The sequence below is a fragment of the Rhinoderma darwinii genome, chromosome 1, assembly GCF_050947455.1.
Source record: "Rhinoderma darwinii isolate aRhiDar2 chromosome 1, aRhiDar2.hap1, whole genome shotgun sequence".
NCBI classification, from domain to species: Eukaryota; Metazoa; Chordata; class Amphibia; order Anura; family Rhinodermatidae; genus Rhinoderma; species Rhinoderma darwinii.
In genome coordinates this window covers 252247967-252264726 of record NC_134687.1, presented here as the reverse complement: position 1 = coordinate 252264726, position 16760 = coordinate 252247967, and the positions used below count along the sequence as shown (strand labels likewise).

The 16760-nt window shown below is 39.4% G+C and overlaps 1 protein-coding gene across 1 annotated transcript in view; it reads left to right on the top strand.

The window, feature by feature from the left end:
- The window catches only part of SAFB (scaffold attachment factor B), a 163590-nt gene extending 151286 nt beyond the window's left edge, over positions 1 to 12304 (top strand). Inside the window, exon 19 of the mRNA XM_075863558.1 lies at positions 12161 to 12304. Coding sequence (XP_075719673.1) covers positions 12161 to 12278 — 118 coding nt within the window. The 3' untranslated portion in view covers positions 12279 to 12304. The remainder of the gene's footprint in view (positions 1 to 12160) is intronic.
- The last annotated feature ends 4456 nt before the right edge of the window (positions 12305 to 16760 follow it).

Here is a 16760-nt window from a genome sequence, read left to right as displayed (position 1 = left end):
GTCTGCCTTGTACGGGAGCCGATGAGGACCCGCCTGCGGCACGTCCTCATAGGCTTGCTGTCAGTGAATAACTGACAGCGCTAATACACTGCACTACGTATGTAGTGCAGTATATTAGAGTAGCGATCGGGGCATCAGGCCCTCATGTCCCCTAGTGGGACAAGTAAAAAAAGTTAATAAAAATGTGGTAAAACAATAAATACACACGTTTCAAATAAAAATAAAGCTAAACTGACTTTTTTCCCATAGTAAGTCTTTTATGATGGGAAAAAAAAATTAAAAAAAACTATACATATTTGGTATCGCCGCGTCCGTAACGACCCAAACTACAAAATTATTATGTAACTTATCCCACACAGTGAACGCCGTAAAAAAAACAAAACCTGAAAAACAACGCCAGAATCTTTGTTTTTAGGTCACATCTTCCAAAAAATGCTAGAAAAAGTGATCAAAAAGTCACATTTACTCCAAAATAGTACTAATAAAAACGACAATCCGTCCCGCAAAAAATAATCCCCGACACCGCTTTTTGCACGCAAAAATAAAAAAGTTATGGGTCTTAGATTATGGCGACACAGGAAACAAGTGATTTTATTGTGCAAAAGCCGCAATACATAAAAAAAACTATACATAATTGGTATCGCCGCGTATGTAACGACCCAAACTACAAAACAATTATGTAATTTATCCTGCACGGTGAACACCGTAAAAAAAACATGAAAAACAACGCCAGAATCTTAGTTTTTAGGTCACATCTCCTTCCAAAAAATGCTATAAAAAGTGATCAAAAAGTCACATTTACTCCAAAATAGTACTAATAAAAAATGACAATCCGTCCCGCAAAAAATAATCCCTGACACCGTTTCGTGCACGCAAAAATAAAAAAGTTATGGGTCTTAGAATATGGCGACACAGAAAACAAATTTTATAAAAAAAAGTGATTTTATTGTGCAAAAGCTGCAATACATTAAAAAAACTATAAATTTGGTATCGCTGTAATCGTATCGACCCGCAGAATAAAGCTAACATGTCATTTAGGGCGCACAGAGGATGCCGAAAAAAAAAACAATAAAAAACTTCCAAAATTGCTTGTTTTTGGTCATTTCCTTTACCAAAAAATGAAATAAAAAGTGATCAAAAAGTCGTATGTGTTCTAAAATGGTACCAATAAAATCTACAGCCCGTCTCGCAAAAAACAAGCCTGCACACCGCTCAACTGAAAAATAAAAAAGTTATGGCACTAGTAATGCGGTGATGAAAAACATCTGAATGCGCAGGCCGGAGGGGAACATTCCTTCAGTTTCAGGGCCCTAGTATTTAGGAACTAGGAAAGGGAAGGGACATTGAACATCTGCTGGAAGCGAGGGCGCCCGTATTATACCAGCGCAAAACTTTCCCAGCAATTTTTCCCAAACTACGAAGGAGAAAAAGTCCCCAAAAGTTGCAGAGTGTTACAAAAGGGGGATAAGAAAGAAAACCGTTTATCAGTGCGACACCAGCCTGTGCATAACTGATCGCTTCACAGCGTGTAACACATCTATGGATAATTGTATTATTTACCCCATTATTATACCCTCTTATTATGCCCTGATGTGCTCCGCACAGATTACATATACCCCACATTATAAACTGAAATACCAGCAAAACTCAAACAGAACTACTACCAAGCAAAATCCATGCTCAAAATGGCGGTCTTTCCCTTCTAAGCCCTACAGTGTGCCCAAACAGCAATTTATGGCCACAAGTAAGGCATTACCATAGCCGGGAGAACCCGCTTAACAATTTATGGGGGTAAGATTCTCTAGGGGCACAACATATTGTGCGGTGAATGGGCAATTTTCACTTTGCACCATGCACTGCGTATTCATTTCTGAAAAACACCTGTGATGTCTAAATTCTCACTACACCCCTTGATTAATGCCTTTAGGGGTGTAGTTTCTAAAACGGGGTCACTTTTGTTTGGTACATCAGTGGTTTTGCAAATGCAACATGGCGTCCGCAAACCATTTCAGCAAAATCTACGCTCCAAAAGATAAATACCGCTCCTTTTCTTCTGAATGCTCCCATATATGTAAACAGCTGATTATAACCACATATGGGGTGTTACCGCACTCGGGAGAAATTACTTTACAAATGTTGGGGCTTTTTCTTCTCTATTCCTTGTAAAAATGAAAAATGTTGATCTAAAACTACATCTTGTTGGAAATTTTTTTTATTTTTCATGGCTTAATTCTAATTAATTCAGCAAAAAACCTTTTGGGATCAAAATTTTCACTATACCCCTAGATGATTCCTCAGGGGGTGCAGTTTCCCAAATGGAGTCACTTTTGGGGTGTTGCCACTGTACTAGTACTACAGGGGCTCAGGAAATGTGACATGGCACCCAGAAACCATTCCAAAATCCAAATGGTGCTAGTTCCATTCTGAGCCCTACCGTGTGTCCAAACAGATGTTTGTGACCACATGTGGGGTATTGCTTTACTCGGGAGAAGTTGCTTTACAAATGTTACGGTGCTTTTTCTCCTTCAGTCCTTGTGGAAATGAAAAAAAAAATACCTAAACCTACATTTTCTTTGACAAAATTTAGATTTTCATTTTTACGGCCTACGTCCAAAAATTTCTGCAAGAAACCTGTGGGGTCAAAATGCTCACTGTACCCCTAGATAATTTCCTCAAGGGGTATAGTTTCCAAAATGGGGTCACTTGTTGGGGGTTTCCACTGTTCTGTCACCTCGGGGGCTTTGCAAATGTGACATGGCCACCGCAAACCATTCCTGCTAAATTTGAGCTCCAAGAGCCAAATGGCGGTCTTTCCCTTCAAAGCCCTGCTGTGTGTCCAAACAACCGTTTATTACCACATGTGGGGTATTGTTTTACTCGGGAGAAATTGCTCTACAAATGTTGTGGTGCTTTTTCTACTTTAGTTCTTTTGGAAATGAAAAAAAATTAGCTAAACCTACATTTTATTTGAAAAAATTTAGATTTTCATGGCCTAGTTCCAAAAATTTTTGCAAAAAAACTAGCGGGTCAAAATGCTTGCTACACCCCTAAATAAATTCCTCAAGGGGTGTAGTTTCCCAAATGGGGTCACTTTTGGGGGGTTTCCACCGTTTTAGTTCCACAAGACCTATTCAAAGCTGACACGGTGCCTAAAATATATTCTAATAAAAAGGAGGCCCAAAATCCACTAGGTGCTCCTTTGCTTCTGAGGCCTGTGTTTCAGTCCAGTTGCACACTAGAGCCACATGTGGGATATTTCCTAAAACTGCAGAACCTGGGCAATAAATATTGAGTAGCATTTCTTGGGTAAAACCTTCTGTGGTACAAAAAAATGGATTCATAATGAACTTTGTAAATTTCACTTCTACTTTGCCTTAATTCCTGTGCAATGTCTAAAGGGTTAAGAAACTTTCTAAATGCTGTTTTGAATACTTTGAGGGGTGCAGTTTTTAAAATGGGGGTGACTTATTGGGGGTTTCTAATATCTAAGGACCTCAAAGCCACTTCACAACTGAACTGGCCCCTGTAAAAATAGCATTTTGAAATTTTCTTGAAAATGTGAGAAATTGCTGCTAAATTTCTAAGCCTTGTAGTAACGTCCTAGAAAAATAAAATGATGTGAATCTAAAGTAGACACATGGGGGTTGTTAGTTAGCAACATTTTTGTGTGGTATAACTGCCTGTCTTACAAGCAGATACATTTAAATTGAGAAAAATGCTAATTTTTACAATTTTTTGCTAAATTTTGGTGTTTTTTCACAATTAAATACTGAATGTATCAGGCAAATTTTGCCAGTAACATAAAGTCCAATGTGTCACGAGAAAACAATCTCAGAATCGCTTGGATAGGTAAAAGCATTCCGGAGTTATTACCACATAAAGTGAAACATGTCAGATTTGAAAAATGAGGCTCTGTCAGGAAGGTCAAAAGTGGCCAAAGAGGGAAGGGGATATAGGGCAGGTCAAAGCTGCTCTGGAAATCTCTATCTCAGACATGTAGTAAGTCAGGTAATTGTCTTTTAGCAGATGCATTTCATGTCTTAAAATGGTGCTACAGGTAGTTTCGCTTAACACTAAAGGACTTAATAGTCCGTTTAAACGTTCTATGGTATGGAAAGAGGCAAAACAGTCCCATGCGGATAGCGTATGTTTGCGGGAAACACATTTAAATCGGGTAGATGTAAGTAGGTCGCACCATAAGCAATTTGCGAATATATATGCCTCCCCGGCTTATCACAAAAAAAGTGGAGTCGCAATTGCGATTAGAAACTCTGTGGCTTTTATACTTAGGGAGTCCCATATAGTTCCATATGGGCGTTTTGTGATATTGATATGTGACATTAACCCCTTAGTGACCAGCCCATTTTAGGCCCTAATGACCAAGCTATTTTATTCGTTTTTCTATCGTCGCATTCAAAGAGCTATAACTTTTTTATTTTTTCGTCTACATAGCTGTATGAGGACTTGTTTTTTGTGGAATTAGTTGTACTTTTTAATAGCACCATTTTTGGGTACATATAATTTTTTTTATTAACTTTTTGGGGGGGGATTATAAAAAAAACTGAAATTCCGCCATTGTTTTATGCGTTTTTAAATTGACGTCGTTCACTGTGCGGCTTGAATAACATGTTGCCTTTATTCTATGGGTCGGTACGATTACGGCGATACCACATATGTAGAGGTTTCTTATGTTTTACGACTTTTGCACAATAAAAACACTTTTGAACTAAAATTATTTGTTTTTTGCATCGTTGCTTTCCAAGAGCCGTAACTTTTATTTTTCCATCAATGTAGTGATTTTTTGGGCTTGTTTTCTGCTGGACGAGACGTAGTTTTGATTGGTACTGTTTTGGGGTGCATGGGACTTTGATTTTTATTATGACTTTTTTGGGGGGCAATGGAAAAAAAATGCAATTTCGCCATTGTTTTTTGTGTTTTTTTTTTTTTTACTGTGTTCGCCTGCGGTTTATATTACATATTAATTTTATTAATGGAGTCATTACGGTCGCGGCGATACCATATATGTGTACTTTTTTTTTTTTTACTGTACTTTTTATTAATAATCTTTATTTCACATTGATTTATTTTATTAGTCCCACTAGGGAACTTTACTGTGCGATCTTCAGATCGCTGCTATAATGCTTTGGTATACTTCGTATACCAGAGCATTATTGCCTGTCAGTGTAAATCTGACAGGCAATCTGTTAGGACGTGCCTCCGGCGCATCCTAATAGGCATATGTCCAGGGCAGACCTGGGGGCTTTCATCAAGCCCCCGGCTGCCATGACACCCCATCGGAGACCCGCGATTGCGGGCGTTGGAGCAGGAGATCAGCTGTCATCAGACAGCTGAGCCCCGGCTCCGGCCTGCACGGGAGACCCGTGCAGGACTTAGATTAGGCTCACGTGAAAAGGCGTCAGCCTAGCCTAAGGCCCCTTAGTGACGAACGTAAAAAAATGTACTGGTGGTCACTAAGGGGTTAATAATATTACCTACACTCTGGTCGCAATATATGCGCCCAACCAAAAACAGTTACGTTTTTTCCAATCAATGTTTAAAGTTCTCAATAAGCATCGGTTGGGTTCGGTGTTACTTATGGGAGATTTTAACAAAACAATGTGGCCCACACTGCTGACGTGTCCTCGGCTACGCTTTGGTGCACACACAAAGCTTATATGCGAGGTCAATTTATCAGTATTGCAGATAGAGATAAAAGACAGAAAAATTAATTGAGATTTCATTTGTCATCCAACATCACTCAATTAAGTGCTTCCAACAAGCAGTCTTACTGTCCACGCAGGGCTGCTTTGCTCAAGAATTTACAGAATCCACTCCACCAACTTGACCTTTATAAATATGAGCAGTCCTTGAGAAAGGTGAAGGCACGTTATTATGGATATAACAATAAAACCAGCGCCTTATTAGCTTCGCATCTCAGAGATCGGCTCAATCTAGGATTCCTTTCCTTTATAATAGTAAGAATGAAAAGGTGTAGCAAATGTACTGGCAGATTACTATGCAGATCTATATAATCTCAAGGATAATTTAGATACCCCACAGCCTACTGTGTCCATGATTTCTTCCTTTCTACAGGACATGACTTTGCCTTCAGTCACCTCATCAGTTGGAGATGCTCTCTGCTAGTATATCTGAAACTGAAATCCTCCAGGCTATAAAGTCCTTGAAACCTCATAAGGCTCCTGGCCCCAATGGTCTCACGGTAGACTACTACAAAATATGTGGTTCTCTTCTCCTACCCTATTTATTGAATCTGTTTATTGATGTACAGCAAGGTGGTAATTTCCCTGCGGAAATGTTAAAAGCTACAGTAGTTTTACCTAAACCGGGGAAAACTCCGGACAAACCGGGTAACTTCAGACCTATATCATTCCTGAATACAGACTTAAAATTGTTTGCTAAAATAATTGCGGAAAGCCTAGCCGGCATTCTGCCTGATTTGATACATCAAGATCAAGTGGGATTTGTAAAGGGGAGGCTCTCATCTGATAGCACAAGGACTTGTTGGGCCTGGTGGAGCGAGATCGGACGCCTTCTCTGCTTCTTTCCTTGGACGCGGAGAAGGCCTTCGATCGGGTCCATTGGGGATATTTGCGGTTACTTCTGGAGGCATTTGGAATTCATGGTATGGCGCATCATCGTATAATGGCACTATATTCTTTGCCCTCTGCAGTGGTATTTACCTCTGGATGTACATAAAAAAATTTTAACATTACCAATGGGACTCGACAAGGGTGTCCTTTATCTCCACTCATCTTTACCTTGGTGATGGAGCCGTTGGCTACTTCCATTAGGTCATCTGTTGCTATTAGTGGGATAACGGTGGGGGATATATCTCATAAAATTGGCTTATTTGCAGATGATTTGCTCATTGCTATATCTGACCCTGAGACATCTCTATTAGAGGTCACTAAGATATTGGAGGCTTTTAGTGCAATTTCGTATTATAAGCTTAATGTTACTAAGTCTATGGTTTTGAGTGTGAATATTTCTCGTCTTCTTTTGGACTCTCTCCGGAAGAAATTTCCGTTTTGTTTGGGTTGAGCACTCTTTCTCATACTTAGGAATACAACTTACCTACCCCACCTCTCTTTTTTATATAAATATAATTATATACCATTGGTATTAGCGATAGAAGCAGACTTATCCAAGTACATGAAGTATGAGGCATCATGGGTAGGGAGAATCTCTGCGGTTAAGATGATCCTCCCAAAAATACTATATCTATTTAGAAATTTACCTATTCTGCTATCGGTATCTAATCTTCAAAGACAACAAGGTATAATTAATAAATATATATGGAAAAACTCCCGCCCTAGAGTAGCTGCGGAGGTATTATACCAGCCAATTGTTAAAGGGGGTTTGGGTCTCCCGAACTTGGCTCATTATTATTATGCAGCAATTTTGGATCAAGCCAGAATGTGGAAGACTAAAGTTCCTATGAAACATTGGATTTCTATGGAAAAGGAATTACTTGATGTATCTTCTGTAGAAGCACGCATGTGGCTATTGTCCACTGGTGCTAAAATATCTAAATCTTCTTTTTTAACGATTGATGCAGGGCTCCAGGTCTGGAAAAAATGTACTGTTATTCACCCTATAATCCCGGTGGGATTTTCTGATCTACCTCTTCGACTGCTTCCGCTTCTGATACCTGATATTGATATCCAAAATTGGCTGTTGTCCGGCATTGAGTGTATTTCTGACATTATGGAGCGAACTCATCTAATGGCATTTAATGATATATGTCTGAAGTACAACATACCCCGTAGGGACTTCTATAAATTCTTTAGAATACGTCATTTGTTGAGTACATTGCCTCCTCTGATTGATTCCCCTAAAACGCCTTTTGAATTGTCATTCACTAATCTGGATAAAACATGCAAAGGGATATCAAAAATTTATAAGGTATTGTGTGAGGGTTTGCTTCGGGAGGAATTTCCTTGTCTGGGGCATTGGGAGAGAGATCTGGGAATCCCTATAAGTACGCAGGATTGGGAAGCCACTTTCAATCTAGATTGCTCTCTCTCTAAGTGCTCTACACATTTGGAAGCGTCTAGGAAAATAATGTATAGGTGGTATTACACTCCTAGTCGTTTGTCGCGAATATATCCAACATCATCAGATAGAAGTGAGGCACCTCCAGCACCTAAGGGTACCATCCTCCATATTTTCAAATTTTGGGGGGGGGGGAATTGCATTTTTCTGAATTTAAATAGATTTGCTTGTAAAACAGATGGTTTTACCACACAATAGTTACTATTGCACATATTCCATATGTCGACAATTTTTTTTTAACATTTTATTTTTCTAGGACGTTACACGGTTTAGAACATAAGCCGCAATTTCTCATATTTTGAACAAAATTTCTAAAGCCTTTTTATTTTTTGGTACCAGTTCATTTCTAAAGTGGCTTTGAGGGGGCTATGTATTAGAAACCCCCATAAATCACCCCATTTTCAAAACAAGACCCCTCAAAGCATTTAAAACAGCATTTAGAAAGTTTCTTAACCCTTTAGGCGTTTTGCAGGAATTTATAGCAAAGCAGAGGTGAAATTTACAAATTTAATTTATTTTGCAGAAAATACTTTTCATTCAATTTTTTTTCTTCAGTAAAACAGAAGGTTTTACCAGAGAAACGCAATTCAATATTTAATGCCCAGATTCTGCAGTTTTTAGAAATATCCTACATGTGGCCCTAGTGTGCTTATGGACTGAAACACAGGCCTCAGAAGCAAAGGAGCACCTAGTGGATTTTGAGGCCTCCTTTTATTAGATTATATTTTAGGCACCATGTCCGGTTTGAAGAGGTCTTGTGATGCCAAAACAGTGGAGACCCCCAAAAGTTACCCCATTTGGCAAACTACACCCCTCAAGGAATTTATCGAAGGGTATAGTGAGCATTTAGACCATACGTTGTTTTTTTTTTTTTGCTGCATTTTGTGGAATTAGGCTGTAAAATTGAAAATCACATATTTTTCCGATAAAAGATACACATTTTTAATTTTTACAGGGAATACAGGAAAAAACCACCAACGTTTGAAAAGCAATTTCTCCCAATTACGGCAATACCCCATATGTGGGCATAAACTGCTGGTTGGACAAACTGCAGGACTCAGAAAGCCTTGAGCGCTATTTGGCATGTAGATTTTGCTGGATTGCTTTCTGGGCGCCATGTCTCATTTGCAGAGCTTCTGAGGTACCTATACAGGGTAAATCCTTAAAGTGACCCCATTTTGAAAACTAGACCCCATGAGGAATTCATTGTAATGTTCATGGGGTGCATCTCACTTTTTGATGAGCATTTTATTCTATTATTCCTGGGTGGTGTTTTTAATATATATACAGCGTTCACCGTGTGCTATAAATTACATATTCCCTTTATTCAGCGTGACGATACGATAACGGTGATACCATATGGTCATAGATTTTTTTTTTGTCTTTTGGCGTCTGCACTATAAAATACTTTTTTTTTTCAAATAAAAAATAATTTACTTTTTGTGTTGCCTTATTCTAAGAGCCATAACTTTTTTTATTTTACGAATCGAGAGTTGTGTTAGGGCTTGTTTTTTGCGTAACGAACTGTAGTTTCGATCAGTACCATTTTTGGGTACATGCGACTTTTTGATCTCTTTTTATTCCATTTTTTGGGAGGTGAAGTGACCAAAAAAACTGATTCTGATATACTTTATATTATTATTTTCTCTTACGGCGTTCACCGTGCGGGATGAGTAAATACTTTTTTAGTTCAGGTCGTTACGGATGCGGCTATACCAATTATGTATACTTTATTTATTTCTATTTTTATTTCAAATCTTTTTTTATTGATTTTAGTCATCCTATTGTATCACAATACAAAGTCTCATTCAGAACATAGCAAACATGTGTAAAAAGCATTTAACAGAACTTTCCATATCTTTACCAATAAGCATCAAATATAAGAGCCCCTTTAAAGTTTGTATAAATATACAGAAAATATCAAACATAAGGCAATAGCCATCAGCCAAAGTATTAAATATGCGAGCACCCTGACGGTCCCATTTCTTGTGATGCAAAGCAAATGGGTCAAATCTATCTTTTCCAACCTAAAATCGAGACCTTTATATGTAGCCTGAAGGTTTCTACTAGGAGGCATAGCTTCCATATCCTTTAGGCTGGATTCACACGAGCGCATTAACGTCCGTAATGGACGGACGTATTTCGGCCGGAAGTCCCGGACCGAACTCAGTGCAGGGAGCCGGGCTCCTAGCATCATAGTTATGTACGATGCTAGGAGTCCCTGCCTCTCTGCAGGACAACTGTCCCGTACTGTAATCATGTTTTCAGTACAGGACAGAAGTTCCACGGAGAGGCAGGGACTGCTAGCATCGTACATAACTATGATGCTAGGAGCCCGGCTCCCTGCACTGAGTTCGGTCCGGGACTTCCGGCCGAAATACGTCCGTCCATTACGGACGTTAATGTGCTCGTGTGAACCCAGCCTCAGGATCAGAAAGAAAAGTGAGCCAAGGAAGCCAAGTTTTTGAATATTTCCCAGGACTCCTCTGGGCCAAACAACTCAAATCTAGATATTTGGGCCACTTTTCTCAGACATTGTGAGACGGGCGGAGTGTTCTCCTTCTGCCGATATAGCGGGATAAAAGCTTTAGCAGGTAATATCATTTGTGACCATAGGGATCTACCTACAAAATTAGCGGCACCTCGTATGATATTAAAAAAGAGAATAACCGGATTTAAATTGGGAGCTTGTGGGCACAATTGCTGAATAACATGTTCTATCTTACGCCAATAGGGTTTAATCAAGTCACATTCCCACCCGATATGCGTGTACGTGCCGATAGTTTTGTGACACCTCCAGCACTCTGGAGAAATAGAGCTATGTATTTTATGGAGTAAGGGGGTTTCATAAAATCGACTCACGAGTTTGTAACAGGTTTCCTGTAAATTTATGCATCGTGATGGACCACAGCTCGACCTATTGACCAGACCAATCTCGGAAGAGCTAAGCTGAATATTTAGTTCTTTTTCCCATGAATTTATATACGTTATTGGAACTTCTGTAGCAGTGAATTAAGCTTCTTATAGATGATGGAAGTAAGACTGGGAACTGGGGTCAAAACAGAGGTCAGGGATTCATACATTGTCATTGGTCTATTAATATTCCCATGCTTCACCAACAATTTAGCGACAATTACTGGTAATGTAAAGGAGTGAGGTGAGCAAGAGGAAAATCCTTTTGCAGTTGTGCCAGTGATGGAAAAATATTATCCCGTATCATGTCCCCCAATACCTATTCTCTCAAGCTGAATTGCAAAACTATGCTAAAGTTAGGGCCAGTCATATAAGCCCAGCAAATCCCCCAGTCGAAGTAGCGGAGAAGGAATGGGGATCATATCTTTGAACAATTGTCTATTTTATTTATATTTTTTATAATCAAGGCCTGCTAAGGGAAATGGGGGATTTTTATGTTTATTACATTAAAACGTTTATTTTTATCCAATTTTTTTAATTTTTTTTGTTCTAAGGGACTTGAAGGCAAGAGGCCGTGATTGAAAGTCTAATACACTGCACTACATGCATAGTGCAGTGTATTAGAGCTGTCGGGTACTCTCTGACCGCAAGCATAGTGGGTCAGGACCCACTGGGCTTCCGTAGATGGCATAGCCGGAGGCCATTGCTAAACCTCCAGTTGCCATAGCAAACATCAGCGCCCGAGATAATGTCGCTGGAAGTCAATGGTGCTTTAACCCCTAAGAAGCCGCGATCGCTATTAAACAAGGCTTCTAAGGGGTTAATCGGCGGGGACAACACGATCGGTCCCAGGGGAGGGAGCTGCGGCAACTGCTGTACGAGACAGCAGTTTCACAGCTCATAAAATTGCCGGGAGGGGGGTGGTGCAAGAGTATTTATTCCCATGACCTACTATTCGGTCACGGAGCGCGAGCGCGCTACTTGGCATGACCTAATAGTAGGTCCTGGAGCGGGAAGGGGTTAAGAGAGATTCCTGTTTTTTTGCTCCAACCCAGACTTGTGCTCTATAAAAGCACAAATCATGAATGTTTTATATTAAATTATTTGACGTGTTTACCCTGTGTATGTTTGTATGTGATCTTTACCTTTTTTTTTTTTTTTTTCTCCTCAGCAATTTTCCTCCAAATGAAAATTCTCAAAATACGCCAGCAACAATGGGACCTCAAGGTGGTGGAAACTTTGGAGGACAGAACAGACCGAATGATGCGCGGTTTACACATCGTTACTGAAAAATTTAAATATTGTTTTAAAATTCTTTAGGTGAAGTTTCTTTTTGTTTTTTTTCCTTTTTGCTACCAGCTTTGTTCTAGTCAAATTTCTTTGTAGGCTTTCCGAGACAAATTAAATATTATACTAATCTAGTATAGTATTTAGTTTTGTCCATTTTCAAACACATTTTAAAATGGAATCATGTCTTCAAGTTTTTTCGTTTTTTTTTGTGTCGAAGACATATTATTTTGTAATTTTTGTATTCCTGCATGTTAACACAAATGTTATGTTGATCTATACTGTATAAATGAGTCATTACTCAAATGATAATGCACAACATTTATATTTGTTTCCGGTATTGAAACATTACAAATTAAAAAAAATAATAATAATTTTTATAGGCCTTTTTGTATTTGAAAGCACAAATGTTTTGCATTTATTTTATTCAGGTTTTCTACTTTTTTCTCAATTTTCTGATCGACTTGCATATAAAAAAAATACCTCCATGTTTGTTTATTTACAGGAAAACTCAAGGTAAAAAACAAAAATTGGCTACCTTAACCCGTTAGTGACCGGCCCATAGTGTTTTTACGTCGGTCACTAACGGGCCTTATTCTGATGCAATAGACTTTTTACGTCGCTGCATCGGAATAAGTAAACAGAGCAGGGAACTGTCAAATCTTCCTGCTCTCAGCTACCAGCTACTAATAACAATCTCACCCGTTTAACCCCTCAGATGCGGTGCTGAATAGCATGCACCGCATCTGAGTGGTTATGGAGAGAGGGAGGGGGCTCCCTCTCATCCCACTGACACCCGGCGATAAGATCGCCGAGTTTCTGTGTCTCCAATGGCAGCCGGGGGCCTAATAAAGGCCCCCAGGTCTGCCTGTAATGAATGCCTGCTAGATCATGCCGGAGGCATGACCTAGCAGATGCCTGTCCGTTTTAAACGGACAGCTAGTAATACACTGCAATACAGAAGTATTGCAGTGTATTATAAATGCGATCGGAGGATCGCATAGTGAAGTCCCCTAGTGGGACTAGTAAAAAAAAGTTTCATAAAAAGCGAAAAAATAAATAAATGAAAACCCCACTTTTTCCCCCTTAAAAACTGCTTTACTATTAACAAACAAAATAAAGTAAAAAAGTTACACATATTTGGTATCGCCGCGTCCGTAACGACCCCGACTACAAACTTATTATATCATTTAACCCGCACGGTGAACTCCGTAAAAAATAAAATAAAAAACCATGCAAAAATTGCTGTTTTCTTGGAATCCAGCCTTAAAAAAAAAAATTTGATAAGTGATCAAAAAGTCGCATCTACTCCAAAATGGTACCGATAAAAACTACAAGTCGTCCCGCAAAAAAAAAGCCCTCATACAACTGCATCGGCTAAAAAATAAAACCGTTACGGCTCTTCAAATATGGAGACACAAAATCAAATCATTTAGAAAAAAAGGTTCTCGCTGTGTAAAAGTAGTAAAACATACAAAAACTATACAAATTTAGTATCGTTGCAATCGCAACAACCCACTGAATAAAGTTATTGTGTTATTTATACCACACGGTAAACGGCGCAAATTTAGGACCCAAAAAAGTGTGGCGAATTTGCTGTTTTTTTTTCTATTCTCCCCCCAAAAAAAAGTTAATAAAAGTTAATCAATAAATTCCATGTACCCCAAAATGGTGCTATTAAAAATGAAAACTTGTCCCGCAAAAAATAAGACCTTATACAGCTATGTCGACGCAAAAATAAAAAGTGTATAGCTCTTTAACCCCTAGGTGCACGAGGACGCAACTGTACGTCCATGCTGCCAGTGTCTTAGCGCACAGGGACGTACAGTTACTGCGAAGTTCCCGGTGCACACTGTCGGCGACAGTGTGCACCGGGAGGCCAGCTGTCCCTGACAGCTGACACTCCACTGTATGCCGATCAGCGGTTTATTTCCGCTGATATTGGCAATTAACCCCGCTGATATTGGCTCATTCAGGGGTTTCTAGCTCATCCGCTGACCTCACGATAAATCGTGAGGTTTGCAGATGGCTAGCATGGCGATCGGAGGCCAAGTAATGGCCTCCGTGTCTGCCATGTACGGAAGCCTATCAGGATCATGCCTCCTGATAGACTTCCTGTCAGTGACCGGATGTCACTGCCATTGGCGATTCACACGGTCGATGTCCCCGACAGCTGACACTCCACTAGTTGCCGATCAGTGGCTCATTGCCGCTGATTTCGGCAATTAACCCGTTGACTGCGGGGCTCGATTGCGATCCCCGCATTTACAGGGTTTGTAGCACATCAGCAGCCCCCATGCAATTGTGGGGGCTGCTGATGCTTGTGATGGCACCCGGGGGCCAGACAACGGCCCCCGGGTCTGCCATGTATGTCAGCCTATGAGGATCAGCCTCTGCTGGTCCTCGTAGACCAACTGTCAGAGTGACTGTGACATCACACTGACAGTTGGAATACATTACACTACCTAGGTAGTGTAATGTATTCTAGCAGCGATCAGAGCTGCAGGTAAAAGAAGAAAGTGTAAAAAGTAAAGAAAAAATAAAAAGTGTAAAAATAAAAGTTTTTTTTTTTTTCCTATAATAAGTCTTATTATAGGAAAAAAATGAAACCGTTAAACAGTACACATTTGGTATCACCGCGTTCGTAACGACCCAATCTATAACACTATAATGTTGTTTTTACCGCACGGTGAACACCGCAAAAAAACCAAACTAAAAACAATGCCAGAATCACTATTTTTTTGGTCACCACCCCTCCTAAAATATAGAATAAAAAGTGATCAAAAAGTCGCATGTACCCGAAAATAGTACCAATAAAAACTACAACCCGTCCCGCAAAAAACAAGCCCTACCACCGCTTTTTGGACTGAAAAATAAAAAAGTTACGGCTCTCAGAATATGGTGACACAGAAAATAAATTATTTTATAAAGAAGTGATTTTTATTGTGCAAACGCTGCAAAACCTAAATAAAACTATATACATATGGTATCGCCATCATCGTACCGACCCGCAGAATGAAGTACAATTGTCATTTATAGCGCATTATGAACGCCGTAAGAAATAAAGAATTTAAAACGCCAAAATCACTGTTTTTGGCGGCCACAAGCTCTAAATAAAACGTAATAAAGTGATCAAAAAGTTGCATCTACCAAAAAATGGTACCAATAAAAACTACAGCTCGTGCTGCCAAAAATAAGCCCTCACACCGCTCAATTCATGGAAAAAAAAAAAGTTATGGCATTTGGAAGGCGGGGAGTGAAAAACTAAAATGGAAAAGCAAAAAAGGATCAGTCCTCCAAAGGTTAATTTCTATTTAAAAAAAAAATATCACCACATGTGGGATATTGTCTTACTCGGGAGAGATTGCGCTACAAATTTTAGTGGACAAAAATGTTTATATTCATTTTCACGGCCTAATTCTACTGAATTCTGCAAAAGACCTGTGTGGTATAAATGCTTATTATACCCCTAGAAAAATTCCTTGAGGGGTCTAGTTTCCAAAATGGGGTCACTTGGGGGGTTTCCACGATTTTGTTCCCTCCAGGGGGTTGCAATCGCGACATGGCACTAAAAACCAATCCAGCAAAATCTGCGCTCCCAAATCCAAATGGTGCTCCCTCCCTTCTGAGCGCTGCCGTGGGTCCAAACAGCAGTTTATTACCACATATGGGGTATTTCCGTAATCGGGAGAAGTTGCTTTACAAATGTTGGGGTGAATTTTCTTCTTTATTCCTTGTAAATAATAAAAATGTCTTATTTCTGAAAAAAAGTAGATTTTCATTTTCACAGACTAACTCCAATAAATATAGCAAAATACCTGTGGGGTCAAAATGCTAACTATACCACTAGATAAATTCCTTGAGGGGTCTAGTTTCCAAAATGGGGTCACTTTTGGGGAGTTTCCACTGTTTTGGCACCGCAAGACCTCTTCAAACTCGACATGGTGCCTAAAATATAAATAAATATAAGCAGGCGCCAAAATCCACTAGGTGCTTCTGAGGCCGGTGTTTCGGTCCGTTACCGCACTAGGGCCACATGTGGGATATTCCTAAAAACTGCAGAACCTGGGCAATAAATATTGAGTTGTATTTCTCTGGTAAAACCTGTGTTGCACAATTTTTTTTTATTACAAATGAATTTTGGCAAAAAAAGGAGAAATTTGTAAATTTCCCCTCTACTTTGTTTTATTTCCTGTGAAACGCCTAAAGGGTTAAAATACTTTCGGAATGCTGTTTTGAATACTTTGAGGGGTGCAGTTTTTAAAATGGGGAAATTTATTGAGGTATTATAATATATAATGCCCTCAAAACCACTTCAGAACTGAACTGGCCCCTGTAAAAATCGCCTTTTGAAATTTTCTTGAAAATATCAGAAATTGCTGCTAAAGTTCTAAGCCTTGTAACGTCCTAGAAGAAAAAGACGTTCAAAAAACAATGTCAATCTAATGTAGACATATGGGGAATGTTAATTAGAGACTGTTTTG